General features: G+C 47.5%; 2 protein-coding genes across 2 annotated transcripts in view; one reads left to right on the top strand and one right to left on the bottom strand.

The window, feature by feature from the left end:
* PLEKHN1 (pleckstrin homology domain containing N1) overlaps positions 1 to 8,588 on the top strand; it is a 60,438-nt gene extending 51,850 nt beyond the window's left edge. Inside the window, exons 10-14 of the mRNA XM_048518640.1 lie at positions 963 to 1,229; positions 2,820 to 2,972; positions 4,266 to 4,490; positions 5,807 to 5,855; positions 6,561 to 8,588. Of these exons, the coding sequence (XP_048374597.1) occupies positions 963 to 1,229; positions 2,820 to 2,972; positions 4,266 to 4,490; positions 5,807 to 5,855; positions 6,561 to 6,748 (882 nt within the window). The 3' untranslated portion in view covers positions 6,749 to 8,588. The remainder of the gene's footprint in view (positions 1 to 962; positions 1,230 to 2,819; positions 2,973 to 4,265; positions 4,491 to 5,806; positions 5,856 to 6,560) is intronic.
* Positions 8,589 to 15,622: 7,034 nt separating this feature from the next.
* Positions 15,623 to 23,537, bottom strand: PERM1 (PPARGC1 and ESRR induced regulator, muscle 1). Its single transcript, XM_048518470.1, has 4 exons — positions 23,451 to 23,537; positions 18,371 to 20,336; positions 17,589 to 17,702; positions 15,623 to 16,472 (listed from the first exon to the last, which is right to left on the bottom strand). The coding sequence occupies exons 2-4, from the start codon at positions 20,334 to 20,336 to the stop codon at positions 16,390 to 16,392; spliced, it is 2,163 nt and encodes a 720-aa protein (XP_048374427.1). The 5' UTR covers positions 23,451 to 23,537; the 3' UTR covers positions 15,623 to 16,389.
* Between the last annotated feature and the right edge of the window lie 740 nt (positions 23,538 to 24,277).

Genomic DNA, 24,277 nt, shown 5'->3' with positions numbered 1-24,277 from the left:
CAAAACTAGGTCTTAGGTTTAATGCTAATAATCGAGCCCAGCGGCCCAGGCCAGCCTAGATGTGTGTGGGGGTGGTGGGGGTGACTCTGTTTATGCTTGCCCACAGAGAGGGCTCTGAGTGCCACCTCTGGCACCCGTGCCATAGGTTCGCCACCACTGCTGTAGAGTCTGTAACCTGCGTCTCTTAAGCCAAACAAGAACGTGGATGTGGGGACTAGGGAAAAAGTCATGACTTGGTGCAGCTCAAATTTAAGTCTTGCTGTACTGCCGGTGCCCTACGTAGCTCACTCCTCAACTACCATATTTTTGTAATCCTAAGAGCTGGAAACGTTGCATTTTTCAAATAAGTTCTGCTCCTGACCTCTCAAAACCCATCTCTCTGGCTTCTGAGATTGCCCAAGTGCTTTCAGGAACCTCTGCGCACTGTTAGAGGCTAGAATCCTGTCCTACTGTTTTTCAAACATAGTTGAGATTCTCGAGGTTAATGACATTGTAGATACGGGTTCATAGCAATAAAATATTGTACATATAACCCTTTAGGGATTGTACGTTGTACCTTTTAGGGATTGTGACCATAATTGCTTGATTTTCTACATGCATGTTAGAGAGTAATGCAGCAGTGGTGTAGGAGGTTAAGAGCTCGTGTATCTAATCTGGAGGAACCAGGTTTGATTCCCAGCTCTGCCGCCTGAGCTGTGGAGGCTTATCTGGGGAATTCAGATTAGTCTGTGCACTCCCACACACGCCAGCTGGGTGACCTTGGGCTAGTCACAGCTTCTCGGAGCTCTCTCAGCCCCACCTACCTCACAGGGTGTTTGTTGTGAGCGGGGAAGCCCCTTTGAGTCTCCTGCAGGAGAGAAAGGGGGGATATAAATCCAAACTCTTTTTCTTCTTCTTCTAATGCATATAATCTGAGATTAATGCTGGACAACTGACAGAAGCAATCTGTTCTCTTGTTTCAGTGTCCCGCAAACCCACTCTTGACGGCCACAGGGATGCCGAAACCTGAACTGAAAAGGAAAGGAAGCTCTCGGCAGTCCAAAGGGAAAAGCGGCCAGCCAGCTCTGCAGCCTCAATCCAACAACCCGGACTCAGAAAGGAGTCGCTTTAAACTCACTTCTGAGCATCCCAACAGAGAGGTTCTGTCTCCAGTGTACAATGAGCCATACACAGCCCTGGTACACCAACAACTCCCAGCTGTTCCCCCATTGCACCTGGACATAAACCATGTAAGGGAGTCATAGACTGAGGAGGGGCTATGATAGAGCTCTGTCTGAAATTCTGGGGAGCAGCTGCCAGTCTGAGGCCGTTTCTGCACGGTCAGAATATTCTGGGTTAAGCAAAAAAAAAAGTCCCTGTGCAGCCGAGAATGCCGCACGGTTCCCAGTACTAAAGCGAGCCTGCCTGGTGTTGCCCCGCAATATTCCCCTTACCCCAGGATTTTCAAAAATCGCCAGTTTTTGAGGTTCTTCTAAAAAAATCCCTCCTTGTGACCCTGCTTATGCCCGCTACCATGTGAAAACCAATCAGAAGCAGGACTGGTTTATTTTTCCTGCCCAGCTACAAAAAAAAAAAAAAAAAAAAAAAAAAAAAAAAGAAAAAAAAAAAAAAAAAAAAAAAAAAAAAAAAAAAAAAAAAAAAAAAAAAAAAATAAAAATAAAAAAAAAAAAAAAAAAAAAAAGCTTTGCGGCTGATCTTCTTTCCTGACGTTCATTCAAGCTGCCACTCAAAAACAACAGCCAATCAGAACGTGGGACACCAGGGACGTTCAGAGATGCTTGCAGCTGCCACTCAAAAAAACAACAGCCAATTAGAATGTGGGACACCGGGCATGCTCAGATATGCAGTAAATACAAAAGTCCCAGGCTCGTGCGAAAGAAATTGGAGTATTTCCTTCTGGTTTTCAATGGATTCCTTCAAAGAGTGGGCAGCTGTACGGACAGAAACCCCGGGATAGAATAGACCCAGGTTTTAAAGTGTCGGTGCTGCACAGGTATAATTTTGTCGTGCGGAAATGACCTAAGTAAGGAATACTGACTTTGGTGGACCAATGATCTGACTCAACAGAAGCCAGCCTCATATACCCGTAGATGTAGTAACAAGAAGAAGGCACTGATATTAAGGTGGTTGATTGTATGAGCTGGTTCATTAACTAATGAGGCAGTTAGATCTATTGTGGCAGGCGGCGTCTTAGAACAAGTATTCTGTCCCCTGTGTGAAAGAGCAGGGAATGCCTCTCCTGAAATGCCGCTTGCCATTTAGAGCATGTTTGGATGCCTCTACCTTGGCAGGCATCACCCAATCATTTTTTTAGTAACATAATTGGGAGGTGGCCCATATCTTCAAGACAGAAGGGAGAATCTTATAGGAGAGAGTCTCAAAATGTGGGGCAGGCTCATTGAAGGAAGTCATTTGAAAGGTGGGGCACAAAATTCCAGAGCTGGAGGGTGCCTTCCTCCCTTTTTAAAAGGTTGACTATTGCAGCCTCCATTTCCTCCAACAAAGAGAACAGGTAGACTGCCTTTGAATTTGGAGGTTATAGTTAATTTAGCTATAATGGCTAATATTCATCAATAGGTTTTTTCATGGTGGTTGTGTTTTTTTGAGCCAGCTATGCTAGGGGTCAGAGTCTTTGACAGATCCATGGTAGTGAGTTCCAAATGTTAATTTTATGCTGTGAGAAGACACAAGGATTGAAAATGTCAGAAAGCCGGAGTGCCAGATTGCATGTAGACTTTTAAATATGTGGGCATTTCCCTGGGACCACTTCTTTGTGCAAGCTTTGCACATCCATGTGTGTTTTCTCATTTCCTCTGTAGGTGAAACCGTGGAATCTGCCAAGAAGTCAGAAATGTAAAGAGCCAGAAAACCTGGAGAATAAACCCCCTCCTTCCTCTCCCATGTATGCTGACCCTTACACCCCAAACTCTCCTTCTTCACATCGGGGAGCAAATTGCAACTTCCTAGAAGAGGTATTGTTCACATTAAGTTGATAGGAAGCCAAATATATGCAGTACGGAAATTCTCACACTGTGGACTATGACAACTACTACTCTGTTTCCCTGAATATAAGACATCCCCAGAAAATAAGACGTAGTAGAGGTTTTGCTGAAGTGCGAAATATAAGGCATCCCCCGAAAGTAAGACGTAGTAAAGTTTTTGTATTGTCGAAGGCTTTCACGGCCGGAATCACTTGGGTGCTGTGTGGTTTCCGGGCTGTATGGCCGTGTTCTAGCAGCATTCTCTCCTGACGTTTCGCCTGCATCTGTGGCTGGCATCTTCAGAGGATCTCTGTAAGTAAAGTTTTTGTTTGGAAGCATGCCCGACGAACAGAACACAGAAAAATAAGACATCCCCTGAAAATAAGACATAGTGCATCTTTGGGAGCAAAAATTAATATAAGACACTGTCTTATTTTCGGGGAAACACGGTAGTATGTTGTGAAATAAACTAAGCAAATATGTAAAGGTGCCTGTGGTCCAAAGTACCCGTCCATAAATTTCTTGATGAATCTCTACATGATTTGTTGGTCTGAATGCCTTTCTTCCAATCATTTTTTTGGTAGGTAGGTAGGATCCTTAAAATAACTCATGACAGAATAAGAGTGGCCTTTGTCTCTCTTGAAGAGTCACAGTTCTGGGCTTACATACTTCGAAACAATCTGTATTGTAAACCTACTCCGAATCAAGAGAGGGCCAGCTCTTCTGAACATAGATTTTTTTTTACTGTGGAAATGCTGTGATCACCAATCTGTGCAATTGTCTTGATCCAAATTTTCACAAATTTTAAAGTTTAAAACAATTGTGGTTTTGTTTTTTAACCTTAAAGAGCAATTCATGGGATATTCCTCATAATGTATTGTACAGTAGAGGGCCAGCGCATCTAATAAAGTGAGAGCTGGTTGGTATGTAGTTTGTCGATCTGTTGATTCCTTTCCTGGAATGATTTTTGAATTACCAGTGCATGAAAATGAGAGATCAGTAGCTCAAAAGCAGAACACAAGTTTTGTAGGTAGGAGGTCTCAATCCAAAAGGGCTTCCCCCATAGCAGAGATGTCTGAGACCTTGGACATCTTGGGAAACAGTGGTATTTGTTGTCATGAACTTAAATGTCCTATAAAATTGCAGAGTACAGGCATGATTAGGTGCAGAGGAGAGTTTTTTTCTCTTATTATTATTGTTTGGACTTTTATACCGCCCCATCCCCGAAGGGCTCTTCCAGGAGTAACCAAAATATAACCCAGCAATGTTCTGCTTTCTTAAAAGTTCCTGAAATGCCACGGTCAGACTGGCTTGGAGCAGCAAAATGGCTACCCAGCCATGCCGGTGTCTGTCCCTGTATCCCATCATCCTCCACTGCAGAAGAAGGACTCCCAGCTGTTACCTGGCAACCACTGGCGAGAACCACCTGCGGAAAAGAGATTCAGTATCCCAGGCCCTACTTTGAATTATTCAATGATGCCTCCTTCAGACCTGGATTACTTGGCGACAGTGAGTAACATCCAGAACCATAGGGAGGTGGTCTAACTCCTTGGTCAAATTACTTAGGCCAGTGGTGGCGAACCTATGGCACGCGTGCCAGAGGTGGCACTCAGAGCCCTCTCTGAGGGCACATGCGCACAGAGTTCGTCATGTAGGGGGAGCGGAAAATCACCCCCTCACACACACACACCTAGGCTGGCCTTGCTTCTGAGTAAACCCTCCTAGGGTCATGATTCACCCATTCAAAGTGTTGCACGGTTGCTTCATCAAGCTTACTCTTGAGTAAAGCGCGCCTTGGAGCAAACCATTTTTTCTAAACTAAAACCTCAGTATTCAGGTTAAATTGCCATGTTGGCACTTTGCGATAAATAAGTGGGTTTTGGGTTGCAATTTGGGCACTCAGTCTTGAAAAGGTTCGCCATCACTGACTTAGGCCAAATTACTTAGGTCCAATTACTTAGGCTAGAATAGACAGACATTTGGTTCAATCCAGCGGGTCAATTAATTTATTACGTTCCCTTCTCAGAATAATTCCATAAACTGGAGGAACATTGGAGGCCTCTGAACTGTTCAGGAGATGGGGAGGAAGGGAACCCCGATGCTATTTTGTTTGGCTGTGTCCCAAGGATAAAATAGAAGGATAAAAAAAAGGGATAAGAGTTGCAGCAGATTTAAGTCTAGAATGAAAAAAACACATCTAGTCTAAAAGGAAGCATGAAGAAGAAGAGTTTAGATTTATAACCCCGTTTTTCTCCTGTAAGGAGACTCAAAGGGGCTTACAAACTCCTTTCCCTTCCTCTCCCCACAACAGACACCTCGGGAGGTAGTTGAGGCTGAGAGAGTTCTGAAGAACTGTGACTAGCCCAGGGTTCCCCAACAGGCTTTGTGTGTAGGAGTGGTGGGGAAACAAATCCAGTTCCCCAGATAAGAGTCCGTCGCTCAAGTGGAGGAGTGGGGAATCAAACCCGGTTCTCCAGATTAGAGTCCACCTACTCTTAACCCACTATATACCATGCTGGCTGTCCAGAGCTACAGAATCATCCATGCCTGTTTCAAAAGCTTGGCAATTGGACTCTGATCTGCATAAGGATTCTGTGCCCTCTTGTCTATGGTGTTTGTTCACATACTCTTGGTCCTGTCTTTCCACTTCAGCCTTGGGGGAGAAATGTACACAATGCAGCTTTCTCAAACGCTTGGTACAAAATACACGCAAAAAGTAGCACAGACTCTTATGCTGATGCAGATTAAGCTATAAGAGGGGAAAACGTGTGCATTTTTTTAAAAAAAAGTCTGCATTTGTGTTTCTCTTCTCTTCCTCCAAACAGAGCAACATACTAAGAGATGAATTTCCCGCACCTTCCTTGCCAGGTTCAGGTGAGTCACTCAGCCAAGAGGGAGGTATGATGTCTCGCTTTGTTGTCCAGTCCTTGGGAATTGGGACAGGGGAAAAAGACACGTTGGACATAGCTGAAACCACAAAGAAATAGCTCAGTGATGGTACGTTAATTTTTTCAGAGGGCCCAAGTTCAATCTTGGATATCTCCAGGTGAAAGGAGTTCAGGCTGCAGGCCTGCTGTGAAAAATCCCATGCTGAAGCATTGAGGAATCATCAATCTTGATCCTCCTTGATCTGAGATTGCAAATGCCTTAGCAGACCAGGTGCTCAGGAGCAGCAGCAGCAGCAGAAGGCCCTTGCTTTCACATCCTGCATGTGAGCTCCCAAAGGCACCTGGTGGGCCACTGCGAGTAGCAGAGTGCTGGACTAGATGGACTCTGGTCTGATCCAGCAGGCTCGTTCTTATGTTCTTATGAGGAGATGCTGCCAGTCAGACAATATTGCCCAAGATGGGCCAGTGATTTGATTGGATGTGCCAATTTCTGAGGCGGGGCCATGGCTTAGCAATCAAGGATCTGATGCGCGTATGGATAGTCAGGTCCAATATTTGGCATCTCTGGGTGAAAGAATCTCACGTTGCAGGCCTGTGAGAGAAATTGGAGACCCACAGTATAGGGAGGGATAGACCAGTGGTCTGATTCAACATTGTGTAAATATTCTGATTTTAAACCCCTCTTCCACAGATGAAAGTATCGGAGCATACGACCTGCCTGAAAACGGACGAGAACGGCTTGACTCGTCGGCTTATCACGACTATGCCGAACTCCAAAGTTTCCAAAGTGACTTCAGTTATGACAATATCTGGGAAGCGAGGGAGACGGCATCCCGGCGGATCGGTCCTGTCAACGAGCAAGAGATTTACCATTGCTGAAGGAAGGACTGTGACTTGAGCCACAGAGGACACTTATCCTCTGGTAGCAACAGAAAGAACATGGCTGCTTGCTTGCTCCCACAATCCTCTGTTTCTCTGCCTGGTGCTGTACAAATTGGGTAGCAAGCTTTTGGCTACGCAAGACTCAGGACTGTGGAAATAGCAGATGTCTGCCTCTTGAGGAAGGCAAGGATTTCCCCAACAGCTTCTGGACACGTTGTGTTCGGTTCCTGCAGCTCACGAGTGCCTTGAAAAGATTGTCTGAGAAGGGAGTCTGAAATTCCAGGGGAAAAAGTCTCTCTCCCCACTCTCCCGACTTTTCGTATCTATTATCTGGGGTAGGATTTTGGACTCTGGAGGGCCGGGGCTTGAGGGCAATACCTTGCATAGAGAAGATCCTGTCCCTGGCATTTGGCATTGAAGGATCTCAGGTAGCAGGTGGTGGGAAAGATCAGTCTTCACCTGGTCACCTGACAAGCAGCTGTCCGTCACAACTCTGAGCTTCACAGACCAACGTCCTGACCCTTTAAGAGACAGCTTCATATGTTCATGAGACTCTTGCTAGGAAGAATGCCTGTATTTGTGGGGGGTGGGGAGGGATGGGGTTGACAATGGGGAATACCCTGCATGAGGAATAAGAAAGCAAGCCAGCTGTTGTCCACAGCCTTTGAGCTGGCAATTCAGGGCGAAGACTGGTGACTCCGTGTTGGTTTACGGAGAAGTGTTGGAACAGCTGTAGACCCATAAACGATCACAGCTGCTCTCTTAGTCCTTCAGTATTAGGAATTTGCAGATGTGAAACAACCCAGTAGCCACAGAGGTGTGATCGGAGCCCAAGGAAACCAAAGCACTGACTGCGAAAGGGCACGGTATCAGTGGCTTAGGATGAATGGAGGATGCTGAGCTTGGGTATAATAAAGAGAGTGGCCAAGATGGGAGATGATATTTGACAGCCAGATTTTATCCATTTGTCCATTCCACAGATATGTTTCCACCCAGGTTCCCGAAAACATGTTTGAGTGTGTTACAAATATCGCAGGGGCTGGGCAGTGCCTCCATCTTGGCTGCCACCCAGGATAGTTTATAACATTGTATTAACAAGAAAATGTAGCAGCCAGGTCTGTGATATCCTTACCTATGGCCAGCGTTGAGACAGAGGTGGGAGAAATCTGGTGGGGCTGAGCTGAAGCAAGGGATGGGTTTCTGGAAGGTGGTCTTCCGTCCCAGAGACAGCAGGTAGCAAACAAGCTGTCTCCTTTCCCAAGGTCTCTGGGCAGCTCTGGCTTCCCAGTTTTGAAATGGTGCAGTAGCAGATCTGGAAGCCACCAGCGGATCTTCTTTACTTGAACTTTTGCTTAATTATTTCTCAAATCACAGCATCTGACAAAAGTTTACACTTAACTTCTGAGTTGGCCACTTTTATTTAAATATGTAAACACGGGTGCTTTGAGGGGGGGGTCGGTGGGAAGGGAGGAGGAATCCTATTTAATTTTTGTAATCGGGGCCCAGCTGGTCCAGCGTTACCGCCCTGGGGATGGCGGCTGTTGTATTATTTTAGTTCTAAGTGTCCTTTTTTTTGTACTTCGAGGAGCGGGAGGAGGATTTCGATCCAACAGCTAGAAGGGTGGTAGAGTGTCCAGGAGGGCTGGCGTCCTGTGGGTGCGGCTGAGAGCCGTGTTCAAAGACCATTCGCGGAGGCTGCGTGTGTGCATACGTGTGAGTGTGTGTGAGTTTGCAATGGAGAATAGGGCAAAGCTGAAAGGTATAGAACTCCAATGCTGTACAGTTCACTGGACAATTTCTTTGAGAAGCAGACTCCTAATAAAGTTAATATATCTAAGATTTTTTGGAGGAGATTTTTTGTGGGGAGGGTTGGTATAGATAACAGCAAAGGTAAAAGTGATCTAGGGGTGCATGGCTATATTCCCCCCTGCCCGACACACTTCACCTACCAGTCTTGGTGTTTACATCGCAGCTGCCACCGCCGTATTGTTTTAAATAAATCATTGCGGAAAATGATCACAGATCTACATATGACACATATAGTTTTAATAGGGTTGCCAGTCTTCAGGTGGTAACTGGCGGTCCTCTGGGATTACAGCTGATCTCCAGGTGATAGACATTTTCACCTGGAGAAAATGGCCACTTTGGAAGGTGGATTCGATGGCATTATACCCCATTATAGAAGGACGGCTCCCCACTCACCATAGCCCTTGGGGTCACCTCTTGCCAATGGTACAGGGATCCTGGGCGTTCCCCATCTGGCCGGCGGCCACTTTCAGCTGCCCAGAATTTACAGCTCTCCCACCTCAGCAGTGCGTCAAATTAGGTCCTCTTCAAAGAACAACATTTTCCAAAACCCCGTGGTTGCCGCGGGGTGGTGGGGAACCTCGGCTGTTTACGCGTGGTTGATTCGCTGTGACGCACAGCTTTCCGGCCAATCAGGAAAAAGGATCCTCCATTTTGTTTAGGGAGGGTGTCCCCATCAGAAAGTGGGCGACATGAAGCTACATGATAGCGTGGGCACGAGGTGACATCCCCTCTTTTACAATGCACACTCGCCGAAATTGAGACGTGTGCACAACGCGACGTGCCAACATTGCTCCCTTTGCTCGAGCTTTGCGGTTTGGCAGTGCCCATTCACGGCAAAGTGCCGCTGAGCGCACGAGGTTGTGAGCGGTGGAAACCGAAACTGATTTTCACTTTCATTTTTCTGCCCAATCAATTCGCCTTATATGGAGTGCGTGCAGCGTTGCGAAACCTATCCAAAACAACTTCTGGTAAAATGAAATCCAAAATGGAGGCCCGCCTTCGACTTTGGCGCCCGCTTCCACGTGTCCATGACGCACACGCGTGCCTTTGGCGATATATAATAAATCATCTTTCGATTGCCGCGGAACTCCCTCCTCTCTTACTCCCCAGTAGTTATTTCCTGAATGGCAAATGAGTGGGGAACAAATGTCTCCGTGGTCAAAAGCCGCAGAGGCTTTTCTACGCGGGGTCGCTGCGGCGTTGCACTTAGAAGAGGTAAGTGGGGAGTGGCCCAAGGAGAAGAGTTTGGATTTATATCCCACCTTTCTCTCCTGTTAGGAGACTCAAGGTGGCTTACAAACTCTTTTTCCTTCCCCTCCCCACAACAGACACCTTGGGGCTGAGAGAGTCCAGAGAGAACTGAGACTAGCCCAAGGCCACCCAGCAGGAATGTAGGAGTGCAGAAATACATCTGGTTCACTAGGTATGCCTCTGCCACTCAGGCGGAGTAGTGGGGAATCAAACCCAGTTCTCCAGATTAGAATCCACCTGCGCTTAACCACAACACCACACTGGCTCTACACACTCTCTACACACCCTGGCTAGTATTTGGAGAGGGAGACTTCCAAGGGACCGAGGGCCATAAGGTGGGGGTCGGGCAATGCCAGCTCTGAAGGTCTCTTGCTTTAAGTCAACTGTGCTTGACAGCAAACAAACAACAAACCTTCCGTCAACATTTCCGGGAGAGGCCGGCTCAGGGAGCAGAACGGAACTTGCACCTGTCTGACTTTTTCATACCGCTTGGCAGCATCCTTGCTGTCAGATGCTGGGAGCTTGGCAGGTAACAGACTGCATAAAGGTGGACATTGTACAGGGCACCACCATCCCTGCTTGGTGCCTCTAAATGCCAGCCAATTCCACTTTCTGTGGCAAGGTCCTCTTTCTCTCCCTCCCTCTCTCACGCACAGAAAGTTTGCATAAATCCATCAAGGTCGTTGCCTTGACCATACCAGAAGGCTCAGCTGTTTGTAAGGAAGGTGTGAGAGCTGAAAAAGTTTGACCGGTGTCCCTGAATCCCAGATGTGGAGGGGTCAGGCAAAGTCCAGCCATCATTTTCTTAAATAAGAGCCACGACATCTGATCTGGAAGCCTTTCAAACACTCCTGCGTGCGCGCGTATATGTGACAGATATAGTTGTAGCTACTGGGTGGAAATGGAATGGTACTCTGTGTAAGCTCAGTTGTATTCTTTAACCACTAAGAATATAAAAGGACGAGAAAAATGCTACTGGATTAGGCCTCAGGACTATTGAGCCCAACTTCCATTTCTCTCAGTTGCCAGCCAGCAGAAAAAAAAGTGGATTACTAACTTGCTTTTCACAAACAAAACAGGCCTCAAAGGAGCTTGCAAGCTTCTTTCCCTTCCTTTCCCCACAACAGACACCTTGTGAGGTAAGTGAGACTGAAAGAGTTCTGAGAGAACTGTGACTGGCTCAAGGTCACTCAGCAGGCTTCATGTGTAGGAACAGGGAAACAAATCTAGTTCACCAGATCAGAGTCTGCTGTTCACGCGGAGGAGTGCGGAATCAAACCCGATTCTCCAGATTAGAGTCCACCACTGTTAACCTCTACAACACCATGCTGGCTCTGGTCCCAGGACAAGGCGGCCCTCCGTGTTTACCTCTGGCACAAATTCTCTAACATGCCAGCTTTTATTTGCACAAACAGGACTGGTTTTGAATTTGAACGTAGGGCCTCTCATGCCCTCAGGGAGAATCATGCCCTTAGACAAAAGAAGCCCCATTGTTATTTCCCGACTCCATGATTGATTGTAGCACTGTAAATGGCTTGAGGGGTTTTGTCTTGGAAGTGTGAGACTTAATTTTAGGCTGTAATTGTAGTTGTGGTGAAGGTCTTTCCATTCTGTTTTTCCACATGCCAGCACTCTACCTACCACTGAAACTAGGGCTCCTTCCGCACATGCAGAATAATGCACTTTCAAACTGCTTTCAGTGCTCTTTGAAGCTGTGCGGAATAGCAAAATCCACTTGCAAACAGCTATGAAAGTGGTTTGAAAACGCATTATTTTGCGTGTGCGGAAGGGGCCTAGGTTCTCGGAGTAGTGCTCAGACATAATTATGGCGGGAACTGGAAATCCTGCCCCTCCCCCCACGTACCCACCCTCCTGCCCTGACCAGGCCTCAGTCCACTAGTTTATGAGGTAAAACTTCATGAGGTAAAAGTTTATGAGGTAAAATAGCTCGTGGTTGAGTTGTATAGGGCACCTAACTAAAGGGAGAGCTGCATAACCGTCACATCTCCCATTTAAAAATCAGAAGCAGATAAATGGCCTCTTTTCAGTTTTTGTCCGAATCATCAGAATGTAGGGTTGCCAATTCCAGATTGGCAAATTCCTGGAGATTTGGGGCTGAAGTCTGGGGATGATGGAGTTTGAAGAGGGGAGGGACCTCATGATTCCAGAGGTCACCTTCCAAAGCTGCCCTTTTCTCCAGGGCAAGGGTCTGCAACCTCTTTGGCTCTCAACAGATATTATGATTCCAATTCCCATGGCCCCTGCCAGCGGCTGTAGTGTGCTGGCGAAGTGGGCATCTGGAGAGTCGCAGGTTGCAGACTCCTGCTCCAGGGGAACTGATTTCTGTGGTCTGGAGATGAGTTGTAATCCTGGGATACCTCCCAGACCCACCAGGAAGCGAGCAGTTCTAAAAGGCCCTCTCTTATTTATCATCATTTGAGTCCACTGGCACCTGGAAGAGCAACAAGATCTTTTTAGGATGTAAGCTTCAGAGTCTTAACAAAGGAGCGCAGACTCTCAACATCTACCCTGGAAAATCTTGTCGGGTTCCCAGGTGCTCCTGGATTAAAATCCAGCTCTTCTATTGCAGACCCGCATGGCTCTCAACCTGAAACTGATGTATCAGTGCTTCACATTCCAGCTCTCTAGATCAGTGGAGTTGTGTATGTTATAAAGCTGGGAATAGCTGCCCCTGTTGAAATTCCTTTTCCTTCCCACTTGCTAAAGAAACAGGAGCGTTGGGTGCTTTTGCATACACCCACCCAATTTCAGGAGTGACTTTGGTACTGAAAATCAATTCAGGGACTAAAATGGTGGTGAGTTGTGGAACGTGCCTTCCCACGTTTTTCCCCACCAGTGTGATTTATGGCCGCTTTGCAACAGTTTTGTAGCACTGAGATTCGGGAAGAGAAATATTGCCTTTCAGGCAGGTGTAGCCAATTGCTGTTTCATCTCAAGGACTCAGGAGGAAGCTTGGGCCAAAAAAGACCAAAGAAGTAAGTGTTTTGATATTTCTTTCTAAGTTTGCCTTGGACATTTTTTTTTGAAACATGTAATTTGTAGTTAAGTGCAAAACAACTGTTGGTTTGTGTTGTCCTCAGAATCTACCTCCTATGTTGATTGTCCCATTTATCAACAGATCAAATGAATGGGTAGTGATACTGAAGTGTCACCATAAGCTATGAGCTTTTGTACTGTTTAAAAATATGATTTTGGGTGGGCTGTTTTCTCAACATACTGCCATGAGAAGGGAGAGGGTTTGAACCCTGATTTTATCATACTTGTCAAATAGCAAATTAAATTTCAATAGGGTATAATGTTACAGAGCCCAGCTTCCAAAGGAACCATTTTCTCCAGAGGAACCGATCTGTGTAGACCAGTTTCTCATGTCTCCAGGGACTGTCTGGAGGGTGGCAACTGTAGCTCAAAGGCACTAACGTCAAGCAGGGCCGAATCTGGTCGGTGTCTGAACAGAACTCTGGGATTGAAGTCTATAAAATTATGCATGGGGTAGAAAACGTTGACAGAGAGACATTTTTCTTTCTTTCTCACAATACTAGAACCAGGGGGCATTCATTGCAGAAATGCTACAGGAAGAAATTAGGACTAATCAAAAGGAAACACTAACTTCAACATAGCAACGTGTGATTGGTGTTTGGAATATGCACCTAGAGGTGGAGGTGGTGATAGCCACTGCCTGGATATTCCAGCTTTAAAAGGAGGCAGTTGGACAGATTTATGGAGGAGAATTCGATCTATAGCTTCCTAAATCACCCAGTCCTCCTTGATCTCAGATTACACCCAAATACCTCTGCAGACCAGGTGCTCAGGAGCAGCAGCAGCAGAAGGCCATTGCTTTCACATCCTGCACGTGAGCTCCCCAAGGCACCTGGTGGGCCACTGTGAGTAGCAGTACGGTGGGCTAGATGGACTCTCCTGTAGTTACAGTCCAGCAGGCTCGTGCCCATGTTCTACTATGACCTGGGAGGAGGCTGCTTTGGGAGTTACAGTGATGGTAGAGAAAGCCCGGGATTAAAATGTAGTCAATGAATGAAAGCATCTGAGAAAGCCGACTGTCTCTTTCCCGCTTCCATCCTTGCTTCTCATCCTGGGGTTTACAGTGTTGTTCAAAGCAGTGTTGCACCCTTTGAAGGCCACTGACTTCAATGGATTAACAGGGCGAAGGAACAAACATGGGAAAACAACCAGGCAAGCCAGGGCTGGTTGGTGCTTCCCTTTGGAGCTGTCTGTCCTTGCGCTTTAACTCCCATTGCTGGCTGCAGTTTCCGATACTTGGCTGCCTCCCTCTCTCTCTGTCTCCTCTGCCAGGGTCTGGTCACGAGGAGGGTGGTGTCCACCGTCTCTCACCCCAAGGCAGCTATATTTTATCCGTCTTCATTTCCCTGTTGAGAAAAATGCAGCAATCCTGGTAACTGAATGCAGATCTGATAAGATCTCCAGAAACGCTTTTCTCTGCTCCTAGCCGCCAGGGAGATCAGAACCTCCCCGCAGCCCTCCCGGGATCTGATCTGATTGCAAAGAGAAACTTCAGTCATTTAGAGCAAGTCTGGCTTTTTTAATCTGTACGCTTCAAGGTAGAGTCATAAGGTTGCCAACTTTTTTTTCTGGCAGTGCTCCTGTGCTTTAAAAGCAGCACTGTCCATGGAAATTCCATGGGTTGTCTTTGTATAGATGTAGTGATAGAACAATACTGTTCCTAAAGGAGGAGCCAGATCCCTCTTGACCACTGGAATGGGGAGAAATGGGTGTCCAGATCTTGGTTGGGAGATATAAATAAAAAGATACTCATATTGACCCACTGGAATGTATAGGTGTGAAGGGCATAGGTGTGGGGCCAGGAAGTGGCAACTCTTAACAGAAGGAAGAGAGTATGAACAGCAAAAGACATCATGGTTAAGGGGTTGGACATGTAGAGTCTTGAGTTCAAATGTTCCCTCTGCTGATCCGCTCAGTGGAAGATCTTGGGCCAATCACTTTCTCTCTGTTTAACCCCAGGGCTCAGCACTTAGCCACAGAAGACTGAGGCTGAAACGGGGAAGAGGTACGGTTTTATTTGCTAAATTTTCACTGGAATAAAGGATTGCAAACTTTCAAAAAAATAGAATTGTCAGTTCCCATTCGTATCGTCATAATATCTCGCCCACAAAGCAATCAAAGTTATTTACTTCAATAATTCCCAGCAGAGAACATAAATCATTTACCTCTTTAAGTACGGTAAAGAAAATCGTACACATCTGAAATGTCCCAAGGGTTCTTTCCAAGATGTTCTTTCTTTTCTCTCCCCCCCCCCCTTTTGGTTTTTTTCATAGCAGGTTACGTGTTGTGATTCTCAGCCACGCTACAATTAAAAGTTCAAATGCCCTATGGTTGAAAGGATGCCCATTTCTACTGTCGTCCGCACATAAGGAGTCTCAAAGTGGCTTACAAACTCTTTCCCTTCCTCTCCCCACCACAGACACCTTGTGAGGTAGGTGAGGCTGAGAGAGTTCTGAGAGAACTGCGACTAGGCCAGGGTCATCCGGCTGGCTTCATGGGGAGGAGCAGAGAAACAAACCTGGTTCTCCAGATTAGAGTCCACCAGTCTTAATAATCACTACATCACACTGCTGGCTAGTGGCAAACTTTTCTCTGGTTCCTTCTAGGCCCGTGGTGGCAAACCTTTGGCACTCCAGGTGTTATGGACTACAATTCCCATCAGCCCCTGCCAGCATGGCCAATTGTAGGGGCTGATGGGAATTGTAGTCCATAACATCTGGAGTGCCAAAGGTTCATCACCACTGTTCTAGGCCTTTAATGTTCTTTGTAAGAATTTTATATTTTGGACATTCCCTCTCTGAGGAAATTACCTAAACTGAAATTTCTATTCCTTTCACCCTATTGCTGCTGCCCTCCATGGATAGAATGAATTGTCTTCCCTTTGGTCTTCTCCTTAAACTTTGACATGAAAGTGGCCATTGGAGCCACTGCGTGGAGCAGCTCAGTGGGCTACCAAGTGGATTTTTTTAGCTGGCCAGGGTATCTCACTGGTTTAAACTGCGTTACCAGCTGAGAAACAGTAGCTCCCTAATTTTAACAATGTGTGTGTATGTTATGTGCTGTCAAGTCACTTTGGACCCCTGGCAACCCTATGAATTAACAACCTCCAAAATGTCTTATTGGTAACAGTCTTGCTCAGGTCTTGCAAACTTCCTTGGCTGAGTCCATCCATCTCATGTCGGGTCTTCTTCTTTTCGTGCTGCCTTCAGCTTTTCCCAGCATTATTGTCTTTTCCAGTGAGTCTAGTCTTCTCATAATGTGACCAAAATGCAATCGCCTCGGTTCAGTTGTTGTAGCTTCTAACAATTCTAGAACCCAAATCTTATGTCCGCAGTCTTCTCCATCTTCTGCCTGACCTCTTCGCCTGCTTTGCCAGTGGGTGTGTGTAGTAGACAAGTCCTAGATTCCAAGATCTCCCAAAGTCCATTCCCTGCCTCTGAAGAAAGCGTGGCAGTCCTTGCAAATCATCCTCTGACAGCCTACAGGATATGGGGGGGGGGGGGGGCTTGCATTGGACGTGCTTAGGTGCCGGGCTCCCCTTCTGCCGCAATTTGTCGCCTGAAGTAGCGGATGGCTGAGAGGGTGCCGAAATTTGCCAGCAAGACTGTGGGTGTGGGAGGGAAGAGACGTACGCACAACACAGCACAGGAAGGGACATGATTATGTGGTCCACAAGAACAGAGGCAGTCAAATCAGAATCTATATATATAAAAATCTATCAGTGCATTTTTCTGCTGACAGGTAATCTCCCAAACTACTGGACTGACTGCTTTGAAATTTTCACACAACGTTGCATTCGCGTGCGGCCAGGTTTCCATACTGCTTCCACACCTCCTCTTGTGTACATGTCACAACTGTGCCCATTATTGTGTACATGCCACACCTGTGACAGTTGGAACCACAGTTCTGTTCTGCAACAGCGCCATCTGCTGGCTGTCAAAGCAATACCCTCTGATACAAGGGAACCAACCATGCCTTATGGAGTGAAAGGAATGGGGTCCACCATCTGGACATGACCCACCCACCCTAGTGGAGGAAGGGGAAGGTGAGGGAGGGTCCAGGGGTGTGCTGGACCAAACGCTCTGAAATTTGAACACAACGTAGCTCATGCCTCCCAGCATGTTTTATGCTAGATAATTCGCCTGCAAGGGAAGGGAGTGAAAGGGACAGGACCAGCCACCTGCACATGGCCCACCCACCCTAGCAGAGGAAGGGGAACGTTAGGGAGGGACCGGCCAGGTTGCCATGCAAGGGAACGGGAGAAAGGGAGGGGAGTGAGGGGGGCCTTGCCCCTCCCCTCCCTTGCAAGCATTGTGCAATGACACATGTTCGAACCATTCGCTTCCCCTTTTCTTTCTTTTCCACTTCACCAGACTCAGCCACAGCAACGCGTGGCCGGGCCCACTAGTTTATTCTAATGGGTGGATGACATATTGTCTGCAGTGGCGTGGGGTAGGGCAGGATTTCATAAGGGATCAATTATTTTTGCAGATCCCTTTAAGGGAAAGCAAGTTCATTTACAACAACTGCAACTCATTATAAATATGCTGTATGGAATGGCTCACTGTTTCCTGCTTTAATTCTGCCCGGCCCCTGAATGGAACCAGACAGTTAACATTCCTACTCTATCTCCAAGACTTAAATCCACCCCTTCCCCACCTCCTTACAGAAGCTCCGTGCCACCCTCCCTCGCCCCTTGCAAGACTTGAGATAACCTTACCAATCTTCCAAGCATCTGGAGCCTGCAGATTGGAGGTCTTGACGGCCCACGAAGCAAATGCCACGAAGCCCAGGCACATGTCCCTGTGAGTGACAGCTGGCTGCAGGGGTCTTTCTGGGAAAAGAGCCGACGGGGGTTTTTTTTGTAAAAAGAAATGAGGCTACGTTCTTGACTCCTATAGTAGGACTTCTGCATTGGGTTGCCCCAGTGAGAGCTCTCATGCAAAGCTTTGGAATGTATGCCCTGCCAAACCTTTTGATTCTTTTCCTTAATTGATTCTTTTGATTGATTCTTTTGATTCTTTTTCGACACAGCATTTCTTAGCGTCAGATGTAGCAATATCTAACATCCAAGGGAACTGAGAGGCTGGTTATACACTGGCGTTCTGTCCTGCAACGACCGTATGGTTCCTGCCCTTCGTGGACTGAGTTTTTTTCTTACTGCACAGGTGTCAGGGGGATGCTAACTAGGTAACTGAGATGCATTCCCAGAACCATGTAACTGCTTAAAGTAACAAACCGATGCTGCTAGAAAGATATATGTAACCAGCCTGCTACATGTATCCACTGCCATCTGTGCATTCTTTCCTTGTTCTTTACTTTATGGCTTCACATGCTTTGTAGACAACTACGTTTCCCCTGGTACCTCTGTCCCATGAGAACTGTATTAGCATCCTCAGGACATCTTATTTGTGCTGTGCAGAAAAACATTCTGTTTACATTGGCAAGAGGTAACAAGCTTTGAGAATCCAAATTCCCCCTATGTAATAATTAAATAGGTACCTGGTGACATCACAGCCATTCTTAGGTCTGCTGGTCTCGGGTGGCTTTCTTCTTGTAGCCTCGGTGAAAAGACCACCAGCTTTCCGTGAGATCCTCTCCGTAGCAGAGTCCCGGGACTTGGGCGATGACCTCTGAGAAAGTGGGCTGGTTTGCTCAGGAGGGTTTTCAAAGCTCTCACTGCCTTCCTAGCCTCTGATGCCGGCATGCTCAAGAAAAGCTGCTTCCAGCTCTTCCTGTCTTGTGCTCTGTTGTTGAAGAAGTGCTCGTACACCTCTGGGACGGAGATGCATGTGGTGTCATCTGCTGCAATAGAGTCTGAGTACTGGGAACCAGTAGGTGGAGCCAATGGTTGGTCAGAGCTACTGAGCATCTCTACCCCCATTTCTTTCTCCCTGCCCCTGTTGCCCACCCTAGCCCCTTCCACATCAGTGAAGAAATATTCATACATTTCAGGCCCATACATTTCGGGCAGGTCCTGACTGACATCTGGCACCAGGTTATCCTCTGATGCCTTGTCCAGCGTCTTCTCTGTGTGCTCTTGGGTGTTAGCACAGGGGAAACAGTCATACTCTTGAGGCCGTGTCATTGTAGTCAAGTTACCTTCCAGAGAGTCCTCCACTGCCAGACGATATGGAATGTTATCTTCTAAAAAGTTTGACCTCTGGCTTCCTTGAGCCATACTTCCAAGTCCCCCTTCGAATGGCACAGCTGTGCCCAGAGAGTTGCAGGGTTCCTCCACGCCGCCCTTCTTGGTCTCTGCCTTCAGTGCAGCCGTTTCTCCGTGCTGATCTAGTGTTCCAGAACATCTGGTAACAGTTACAGTTCTTAGTGGTGGACATTTGTGTTCTTCTGGGAGCTTTTGCAAATTCACTCTGGCTTCTTGGTCCATGTGACCTTCCTCTTTTAGGATGCATCGGGTCAAATCTTCACTCTGGCTTGCTTGCCCCTCATCTTTGAGATCTGCAGTATTCTCTCCCTGGTTGCTTCTCCTTCCCAAAACCCTTTCCTCCTGGCTCTCTGACAGGGGGTCGGAGTGTGCCAAGGTCTCTACCAGTGGCACTGAAAGTCCTTGGAATAGGGAAGGTTTTTCCTGGAGCAATGGCCTTTCTGCCTTCCGGTTGACCTGAAGGTGCTTAGCATCTTCAGACTCTGCAGATGGAAAACTTGAGGAAGATGCATGTCCATCCAGAACCCTCGAGTCTAATTCTGGGTTCCCGCAAACTGAGTAGCTCTTCACTGATAATAATAACGGGACATCAACTGAGGGAGTCTGGGAGATAGCAGCTGCGGGTTGCTGCAGTGCCAAGCCAGGGGGCTTATTTCCGTGTTCTCCTGTTTGATTTTCTCTCCCCTTTGAGGCTCCCTTGCTCATTGGCACAGAGCAAACAGGTTCCTCCATTGTTTCCCGTCCTGAGATTTGTCCTTGGAATTCTGCTTTTGGGGCAGCAACATCTACCCCCGGCAGGACATGATCGGAATCAGCGAGGCTGTCTCTTGTCTCTGGTTCTCCTCCCTCTGCAGCAAATAGAGCTTCACATTCTCTGGCAAGTTCTGGCCGCTGAGACTGACCTCCTGGTGGCTCCGAAGTGACAGGGGACAGTTGACTTCCCAGGATTGCAGAAGGCTGTGGAAAAGCTGCCCCACATTCGCAGTTGTCGCATAGAAACCTGCTGACCGAGCCCAGATCCAGTTTGTCTTCGCTGGCAGGCAGAACCGCTTCCACAAGCAGGTGCCCACGAAGGGCTCCACGTAGCGGGCCGCTGGCTGTGCTGGAAGCTGGATTCGGGCCCACTCTCACCCGGATGACCCTGCTCTCCTCCTCCTCCTCCCCTTCCTCAAGGTCACTCGGAAGCTGCTCCTCTGCAGAAGCTAATGCCGGTTGCATTAAGCTGCATTCTTCAGAGGCCAAGTAGAAGTCTGCCCAGTCTTGGTTGTTCAGTTGGATGCTGTACTCAAAATTTTCCATCTGGGAGGATGCGGAAAGATGGGGCAGAAAAAGGATGCATCTTAGTGAAGCTAGAAAACGAATGGGTTGATTTCCCCTATTTATCCCCCCCTCTCCCTCTCCCTCTCCCTCCCTCCCTCTCCCCCTCCCTCCCTCCCTCCCTCTCTCCCTCTCCCTCTCCCTCCCTCTCTCTCTCTCTGTATTCTCTAGTTTTAGACTGTATGCACCTTGGGACAGGGACCAGTCATCTTGTATTCTGGGAAATGCCACAAATATGGATGATGCTGAGAGCCAGTGTGGTATAGTGGTTAACAGCAGGTGGATTCTAATCTGGAGAACCTGGATTGATTCCCCACTCCTCCACCTGAGTGGCAGAGGCTTGTCTGGTGAACCAGATGTGTTTCCGCACTCCTACATTCCTGCTGGGTGGCCTTGGGGTAGTCACAGTTTGTTCAGAACTCTCCCAGCCCCACCTGCCTCACAAGGTGTGTGTTGTGGGGAGAGGAAGGGAAAGGAGCTTGTCGGCCACCTTGAGTCTCCCTACAGGAGAAGAAGGTGGGGTGTAAATCCAAAACTCTTCTTCTCTCTGTATATAAACAAATAGAACCTGACTGCCTTGATGTTGCAGTAGTTGTGACAACTCCTTAACATTTCTTCTTGTCTGCAAGAGAGGAAGTGGATGCCACTTTCATGGCGATGCTTACCCTCTGCAGTTTCTTGATTACAAAAAACTCACTTTAAATGTTGCCTGATTTATCAGGGGTGCTTTTCTAGTTTTTTTTTTCAAAATCTGTCATGATTGGGTGTTGCCTGCCTGTAAATATCTGTTGATATAAAAGCCGGTTCTTAACGTTCCATCACACCCAAGAGGTACCACGAGGTGGATCTAGCTGCCCCTTCCGCACATGCAGAATAATGCACTTTCGATACACTTTCAATACACTTTGCAGCTGGATTTTACTGTGCGGAAGAGCAAAATCCACATGCAAACAATTGTGAAAGTGGATTGAAAGTGCATTATTCTGCATGTGTGGAAGAGGCCTAGATGAAGGGGTTGGACTATACCAGGGGTCTGCAACCTGCGGCTCTCCAGATGTTCATGGACTACAATTCCCATCAGCCCCTGCCACCAGGGGCTGATGCGTTTTCAAACCACTTTCACAACAGTTTGCAAGTGGATTTTGCTATTCCGCACAGCTTCAAAGAGCATTGAAAGCAGTTTGAAAGTGCATTATTCTGCATGTGCGGAATGAGCCTAAGTAACAGCCCTGGACTTCCTTGGTGGTCTTCTGTCCAAATGCTAACCAGGGTTGACCCTGCTTAGCTTCCAAGGTCTGATGAGATTGATCTAGCCTAGGCCATCCAGGTCAGAACACCTAGAACGAATATAAAAATGCTATACTCTTTGGACACAGCTGGGATGGGGCAAAGCCCCCTTTTGACCCCCCCCCCCAACTCTGGCAGACTTGTCTAACCAGCAGGGGCGAATCTAGGCAAACTGGAGCCCGGGGACAAAATCTGAGTTTGGTGCCCCCCCATCCCCACCCCAGGTATGGACGACCACCCTCCCCCACAATGACCAAACAATGATTTTTTGCACCAGCTCACAAAACATCTCCCACCACCAGCAAAACATACATGGCTTTCTCCCCACCAACTCTCTTTCCTAATTGTGTCCTCACACCAACCCTGTGAGGTAGGCTGCTAGCCTGAGAAACAGCTCAAGTGGGAATTAACTTTTAAGCATGTAAATCTCTCACAAGTCACCCCCCCCCCATCTGAAGGTTTACCAAGCAAACATCAGCATCATCTCTCACAAATCACCTCCTACCCCCAGCAAAACAGGCATGGCTTTCTCCCCACCACTTTCCTAATTGTGTCCTCACACCAACCCCTGTAAAAGGAGGTAGGCTGCTAGCCCTGAGAAACAGCTCCCTAAGAAAAAAAAACCAGTGCAAGGGGAGTGCTTTTAAGCATGTAAATCTCTCACAAGTCACCCCCCCCATCTGAAGGTTTGCAAGCAAGCGTCAGCATCATCTTCAGTTCTGCTGCTGCTTCTGGGCTCCCCTGCTCCAGCTTGCCTTTTCCTGTGTACCTGCCAGCGCCCGGCTGCAGGAGAAGGCTTCTGAGTAATGCCACACACTTCATTTAAAAGGCCGAATAAAGGCACGCTGGGTTGCCCAGAGGGAGGGGAGCCGGAGCTCCCTGGTCCTGCTCCTGGGAGCCCAGTGGGACTTCTCCCCCGCCCCCTGGATACTCCAGGCCACCGTACAGAGTGGGCGGGGCTACGACAGGCACTGGGAGCAGTCGGCTGCTTCAGTGCCTGCTTTCACGGAGACTTACTCAATCCAGCTGTGTGGGGGGGGGGGGGGGGGGGAGGGATGTTTTAAATCCCCCCACGTGACCTCAATCGATGCGCCCGGGGACAAGGGGTACCCCATGTCCCTAGGCAGGAACACCAGTGCTAACCAGTTGAGATCTCACCAGTGGGAAGGTACAGCATGCTCAAATCCCGGCAGATGCACTGTCTCTTCTCCCTACTCCTGAACTTGTGAATTCAGTAGACATGCCCTTCCTTCATCATTTATTATTTTGTTTATGTAGATATGTATATCCCACTTTCCTTCCCAGTGTGAACCCCAAGCGAATTACAACATAGTTATCTGCGCTCCATCAATCCTGCGAGGGAGGTCAGGCTGAGGAAGATCCTGTCCCTAGGTGGCCATCCAGCTAATTTCCAGTGGCAGAGAGGGGATTCAAACCCGGCTCTCCCAGCTCCTAGTTTCACACTGTAACCACTACACCATGCTATTATCATCGCAGTAATTTTGCTACTAAACAAGAATAGCTGAGAAGCGTGACTTTCAAGGCTGTGTCCTTCAGCATACAAGCTCTCCCGGCCTGCAGTCAGTTGCTAACAGCTGTGGCTGTTTTCACAACCCATGCAGAGTCGGTACAAATCAGCTTGAGTACCCTGCTTGGTGCTCTATGCATTTCTGTGCTACCAAGAAGTTGGAGAGCTGCTTTGAGGGGCAAAATGCACATAAAGATACCGTGCAAAATACAGTCTCAGCTCTGAAAGGTTGTCTCTGTTCCAGAGGAAGGAAAGGCAACAGGGGACGCTGTTGATCCTACCTTGTAAACATGGCTGGTGGTGGGGCCATGCCGGGCACAGTGCAGGGAAGTTCTCTTGAAGTGGCATGGCTTTGTACCCAGTGTCCCTGGCACTGGACGTTTAAGAAATGGGACTTCGGACAGACTCCTTTCGCAGGCCAAAAATAGCCACTCCCCAACCTGTCACATGAAATTCTATAAATGCAAAGGTCTGCTCCAGGAATAGAAAGACAACTCATGTCGGGCCACCCTCTTGTACACACACAGACACCATGAACTGGATTTCTGCCCAAAGAACAAGTGGAATCTGGAAATCTTCAGAATGTAAGGGCCAGACTTGAAAGATGGCTGCAATTTCTGTGAATTTGCAGACCTGTTTCTTGTGAATTTCTCCATTTGTTTACTTCTAAATAGCTCTCCGTTGATAGAGGTTTAAAAACAATAAAAATATATTGTCGAAGGCTTTCACGGCCGGAATCACTTGGGTGCTGTGTGGTTTCCGGGCTGTTTTAGATCCTCTGAAGATGCCAGCCACAGATGCAGGCAAAACGTCAGGAGAGAATGCTGCTAGAACATGGCCATACAGCCCGGAAACCCCACAGCACCCAAATAAAAATATAATTTAAAAACACCAAGCTCTGCAAACCTCTGCAAGAAACCAAGATAAACTGCAAACGTAACAGCAGAACTATTAACTAGAAAGACTTTGTGTTTTGTGAGCATGCTGTCGATGTGTTTTAAAATGGAATTTGACTCTCTTCTCCCACTCTTAACGCCTGACACGGTACATCCAAAGTTTGATATCAGAACTGTTTCCCTGACAGAAACTTCTCCCTAGATAGTGAGAA

The sequence above is a fragment of the Sphaerodactylus townsendi genome, linkage group LG16 (assembly GCF_021028975.2).
Source record: "Sphaerodactylus townsendi isolate TG3544 linkage group LG16, MPM_Stown_v2.3, whole genome shotgun sequence".
In the NCBI taxonomy this organism is placed as follows: domain Eukaryota; kingdom Metazoa; phylum Chordata; class Lepidosauria; order Squamata; family Sphaerodactylidae; genus Sphaerodactylus; species Sphaerodactylus townsendi.
Note: the sequence above shows the minus strand (reverse complement) of the source record. Positions and strands in the feature narration are given on the sequence as shown.